Genomic DNA, 5,649 nt, shown 5'->3' on the forward strand with positions numbered 1-5,649 from the left:
CCCCCGCGGAACCAGCAGTGAGGCACCCCGCCAGCCCCCGAGAGCCCCCCCCGGCCGGCGAGAAGGGGGGCACGGCGAGCCCCCAGCCCTCCATGGAGTCCTCCACAGGGTCCATGACAGAGACCGCCACTGGCCTGCTGGGTCTAGACAAGGCCCCCAGAGTCTCCCCACACACCTCGGGCAATGTCCAGCCTCGGTTCCAGGTGGCGTCCAGCTCCGGGGCCCGGGCCCAGCCGACCTCCAGCTCCACCAGCGGCACCCAGGTGGCCGTCACGGCCCGGGGCCAGCCTCGCACACAGGGCAACCCCAGCCGGCCCCAGCCACGCGCGGGCCCCTCCGTGGCTCCCGCAGGGGCAGAGCCCTCTGCACCTGCACAGCGGCCTGGCACCTCTGCTGGCCCCGGGCTCGCCCCTGCACCATCTCCCGGTGCTGACGGTGCGCAGCCCCCCAGTGAACCCGAGGCCCCTGCCCACAAGGCCAGCAGGGGCACGTGGCAGCGGGAGCAGTCCCAGCCCGGGCCGGCCAGCAGCACCTCGGTGCCGGAGCTGGCCGGGCCCGAGCGCGGCGAGTCCTCCCTGGAGTACTCCTCAGAGTCCACTACCGAAGTCACCTGCCACTGGCCGCGCCACACACTCGGGCTGGGCTACCTGCCACACTGCTGGCGCCTGCGGCACCTGGCCTGCTAGGCCACCCTCAATAAAGCACACCTGGACCCACGCCTGGTCTGTGTCCGCGGGCGAGGGTTTGGCCAGGGCCTCACTAAGCCAGGTGGTCCTGGGGAAGGCCCCGCTGGGCGTGCACGTGGAAGCAGCCCGCGTCAGGCCCCCCACTACACCCCTTCCTTAGCGCACAGCCAGCCCGTGGCTCCCACATGGCTGACTGCACAGCTCGGACCCGCTGGCTTGAGAAACTCGAACATGCGTGCCCAAGACCCCGGGAGGGGACTGGAGAAGGGACCGCGTGGCCACCCCAGGCGTGCTCTCTTGCTTTCCCCGTCTCTCTCCAGTGCACCTGCCCTACGGTGAATTTTTTTTTAAATTTTGTTTAACTTGATTTCATTGGACCAGAGAGGGACGGATGGACGGGGAAAGTGAGAAAGCAAGCCACCGGGTCTAGGACGTGACCCGTGCTCAGCCACGTGGGAGTCCAGCGCCCTGAACGCCCGCGCCCCCACCATCCCTGAGAGAGCCTTGCCATAAGACGCGCCCACTGGAGAGACAGGCAGACAGGAAGCGAGAACACACCTACGCCCTCGCCCACCACCGAAGGGAGGAGGCGAGGCCTAGCAGTGTGGGGTGCGCTCCCAGCAGCCCCGGTACAGAAACAACCGGAGAGACCAAAGTCCCCGATCTAGGACGGGGGAGGTGAGGGTGAACTTGACATAGAGGAGTGGGTAATGGGAAGGGAGCAGAGGGGGCCAGGGCTGCAGGTTAGGGCAGGGCCCAGCTGGGCCCTCCTTCCTGCTCCTCCCACGGTGCCCATGACCCCAGCTCCCGTTAGGGGGCTGTCCCCACTCCCTCTGTCTCTCACAGGGCACATGTGCCTGACAGAGACAGAGACAGAGGGAGAAAGTGAGGAGCCACCCCAGGGAGCCTGGCCACACCGTGGTCCCTTCTCCAATCTCCCCTCGGGATTTTGGGCACTCATGCACACATGCCTGGAGGGATTTTCTTCCTCCTTTTTTTTGTTAAGAATTATTGAATTTGGGATTAGCAATTAGCGTAATGGTTATGTCGCTGGACTCCCATGTAGTCTACTGCAGTTAAACTCACGCCGGGCGCGTGTGCGTGCGTGCCCAAGATCCCGAGAGGAGAATGGAGGAGAAGGGATTGCGGTGTGACCATCCCCCCGGGGGGTGATTTCTCGCTTTCTGTCTCTCTGTCTTTGTCTGGTGAGTGTACACGTCCTATAGCAAAAACCTCTCCAAAAAAAGGGGGAAAATGGATAAAAATGAAGGTGCAGACCGGCAGGGGGCGTGGTGGTTAAGGCACTGGACTCCCACGTGGCTTACGCAGTTCGAGTCCCAGACCTGGCAGCTTGCTTTCTCACTTTCCCTTTTTCTCTCTGATCAAATTTTTAAAAATAATAAATAAAAATAGATTTTTAAACATTAAAAAAAAACGGTACTGAGGGCTTGGACTCGAGCCAAGCGTGAACCACACCTGGGAAGCAGAGGCCAACAAGCAGAAGGCCCAGGGCAGCAGGAGCCTGGTGACTGGAGGGGCAGGGCTGAGCTTGGTGATTGGACGGGCAGCAGAACGGAGTCTGGTGATTGGAGGGGCAGGACTGAGTTTGGTGATTGGGCGGGCAGCCGGACCCTGCTTGGTGATTGGAGGGAAAAGGACTGAGCTTGCTGATTGGAGAGCAAAGGGGACCCAGCCTGGCAGTGGGAGGGCAACGGGCGGCCTCGCAGTGTAGGGGAGCAGTAGGCTGGGGTGCGCCTGCTGGGACTCCGAGGGTGCGGGCGGACTTTGGCTTTTGCTCAGGAGCAAGAGTGGCCCGCAGGGAGGGCTCCAGGGCGATGGCCACTGCCTCCGCAGCCTGAGGGCCCTGGCCGCGCCAGCTGGAGGGCAGGAGACGGGCGTCCGGCTCAGCGCGCGCGCGCTCGCCCTGGGAGGGACTGGGGGGCCCCCCCCCCCCCTGCCGCTGCTCCGCCGGGAGTGCGGGCGGGACGCAGCTGTCTGGCCAGGGGAGGTGGCCCTCGGCACCGCCGCTCGTTTCCTTTCCGCCGTGGACGCAGACCGTGCTGGGCGCCCAGGCCTCCTGCCCGCGCAGGGACCTCGCCCTGAACTTCGCCCAAGTGCCTGTGCTTGAGTCCACCGGGCGCCGTCGGACATCGGGCTGCTGTTCCCTGGGACCGCGGCGCGCCCCTGCCCGCCCCGCTGCCCTCGGTCCAGCCCGGGCCTTCGGGACTAAGGGGGCCGGCACGTCCAGAACCGGCCTCTGCTGGGCAGGCCTTGCAGGCTAGCACCTGTCAGAGCTTGTGGCGGGGCGCACACCGGGCTTCCCCCACCGCCCCTCCTTCCTTCCAACCCCTGGCTGAGGTCGGGGTGCCCCGTCCAGGCCCCAGGGGAGGGCCCCTCCTGTCGCTCAGGCTCTGGCTCCGGCTCCCGGCCATCCCTGCAGGCGGTGCCTGCGCCCCAGTGTGGTCTTGTCCCGCCTCTCTGCAGTCCTCTGTGTGTATGTCGACACCTGTGAGCGGCCAGCGGGTGCGGGGAGGTTAAGGGCTGGATCCCTGCAAGGTTCGAATCCCGTTCCCGGCGGTGTGAAAATACGCAGAGGGAGTGTGCCCACAAGACTGAGGGGAGTGGACGAGGAGGGGTTGTGCGTGCCCGTCCCTAGGGCTGAGTTCTCATTGTCTCTGTCTCTGTCTCTCTGGCGAGTACACCGCCCTAGAGCAAAACTAAACTGAGAAAAGGGGGCCAGTCCCTGGACGGCATCGGGACCCCAGACGGCATCCGGCTAGTGTCTGGACTCCCATGTGACGGTGCAAGTCCTGGATCTGGCAGCTGGAACAGCAGGCTGGGTGCGTGCGTGCTGGAGGTCCCGGGAGGAGAAGGGGTTGCGGTAGCCGTCCCCCGAGGGTGGTTTCATTTTTCCTCTCACGGGCTTTGTGTCTCTCTCTCCAGCGAGCACATGTGCCCTAAGACAAAACCTCTACAAAAAAAAAGGAAGAAGCAGAAGGCACCATCACTCTGCCGTGGGAGTCAGGCTCCACACTAAGTCCAGGAGGGTTTCTCTTTTTTTTTTTTTTTTTTTTTTTTTCTTGGAGAGATTTTCACTGTAGGGTGCGGGCGCTCGCCAGACAGACAGAGAGAGACATAGAGACAGAAAGCGAGAAATCACCCCCCAGGGGGGATGGTCACGCCGCAATCCCTTCTCCTCCATTCTCCTCTCGGGATCTTGGGCACGCACGCACACACGCCCGGCGTGAGTTTTAAGCCACCGGGTCCAGGACACGAACCGAGGTCGACTACGTGGGAGTCCAGCGACATAGCCATTATGCTAACTGCTGGTTCCCAAAACATTAAGCTACTTATTTTTTTTTTTAAATTTAGTTTTTTGGAGAGGTTTTTTTTGCTATAGGGCGCGTGCACTCACCAGACAGACGGAGAGAGACAGACAGAAAGTGAGAAATCACCCCCCAGGGGGGATGGCCACGCCACAATCCCTTCTCCTCTGTTCTCCTCTTGGAATCCTGGACATGCACACACGTGCACCCTGCACCCTGCGTGAGTTTTAAGCTGCTGGGTCCAGGACTTGAAACAACGGTTGACTACATGGGAGTCCGGTGACTTAACCATTTACGCCACCTGCTGGTCCCAATTAGCAAGTATTTATTGAACCACTACCAAGAGAGCTCAGTGTGCGGCATGGCCACCCCCCCGGGGGTGATTTCTCGCTTTCTGTCTCCCTGTCTCTTTCTGGTCAGCACTTGCGCCCTATAGCAAAACCGTCTCCAAAAAACATTTTTTTCTTTTTTTTGGTACAAGCTACATGTGCTCATCAGACAGAGAAAGTGAGAAAACAAGCTGCCAGGCCCGGGACTCGAACCACGGTCGACCATGTGGGAATCCAGAGCCTTAACTAGTACTCCTTTTCTTTCTTTTTAAAATTTGCTACAGGGCCCTGTGCTTGCTAGAGAGAAAGACAGGGAACTGAGCAATCACCCGCCCCCTGGGGGGAGTGGCTAACCCTCCCCCTCCCCCGCGCGCACACCTGGAGAGCTTTGCACACCACCAGATCTGGGACTGAACCGTGCAGTGGGCCATGTGGGGTCCAGCCGCCTCAGCCTCCTAGACCGGGACTCGAACCTTGTACACAGCCCGCCACAGGCTGCCGCGAGCGTGCCCTCTGCTGCACCAGCCCAGCCTTCTCCTCCTGGGTGCCTCCCCTCCCCCCGCACAGGGGTCCAGCTTGTCCCAGCCCGACTCTCCAGATTCTGAGTGTCTGCTGTGTGATGGGGCGTGTGTCCTGCCCTAGGCCACCACCCCAGAGCAGGGACAGGGGACACAGGAGCTGGCCATGGGGAGCTCCAGGAATGTACTGTGCTGGGAATTCAAAATAGATCAAGAAAGCTTGGGGGGGGGGGGCAGCAGATGGCATGATGGCTGGTCCCCGGGCTCCCATGTAGGGGACCACGGTTCGAGTCCCGGACCCGGCTTAAAGCTCACGCCAGTGCATGTGTGAGCATGCCCAAGATCCCGAGAGAAGAGCAGAGAAGGGACTGCGGAGCGGCCATGCCCCTGGGAGTGGATTGCAGACTCAAGGTGCTATTGGTGCTCGGTGTCTGACTCAAGAAAGAAATGGATAAACGTCTTAAAATGAAAAGAGAGGCCCCTGCCTGCTTGTAGGCCTCTGCAGTCACTTTGAGGGACGGCGGCGGGGACAGCAGTCTGTGCAGGATCCGGGACTGGGAGGATAGGACATAGGACTCAGTCGTGTCTGTCAGGTGACAGGGGCCGGCCCAGGGGTTTATTCCTGCGGACGTGGAGCGCCTGGTGTCCCTTCACGGGAGTGTCCCAGAGGAGCCGCCGCAGGACGGACGGGAGGACGAGTCACAGGCAGCCCTGCACAGGGCATCTTTGCTCCGCGGACACCGCCAGGGTGCACAGCAGAGCCCTGGGCGCCGCGGGCCAGCCCCAGCGC

General features: G+C 61.9%; 1 protein-coding gene across 1 annotated transcript in view; it reads left to right on the forward strand.

The window, feature by feature from the left end:
* Positions 1 to 717, forward strand: part of REEP6 (receptor accessory protein 6) — a gene marked incomplete in the record, with an annotated part of 9,208 nt that extends 8,491 nt beyond the window's left edge. Inside the window, 1 exon segment of the mRNA XM_014585483.2 lies at positions 35 to 717. Within this exon segment, the coding sequence (XP_014440969.1) occupies positions 35 to 686 (652 nt within the window).
* Positions 718 to 5,649: the final 4,932 nt, after the last annotated feature.

The sequence above is a fragment of the Tupaia chinensis genome, unplaced genomic scaffold (genome assembly GCF_000334495.1).
Source record: "Tupaia chinensis unplaced genomic scaffold, TupChi_1.0 Scaffold149964_1, whole genome shotgun sequence".
NCBI classification, from domain to species: Eukaryota; Metazoa; Chordata; class Mammalia; order Scandentia; family Tupaiidae; genus Tupaia; species Tupaia belangeri.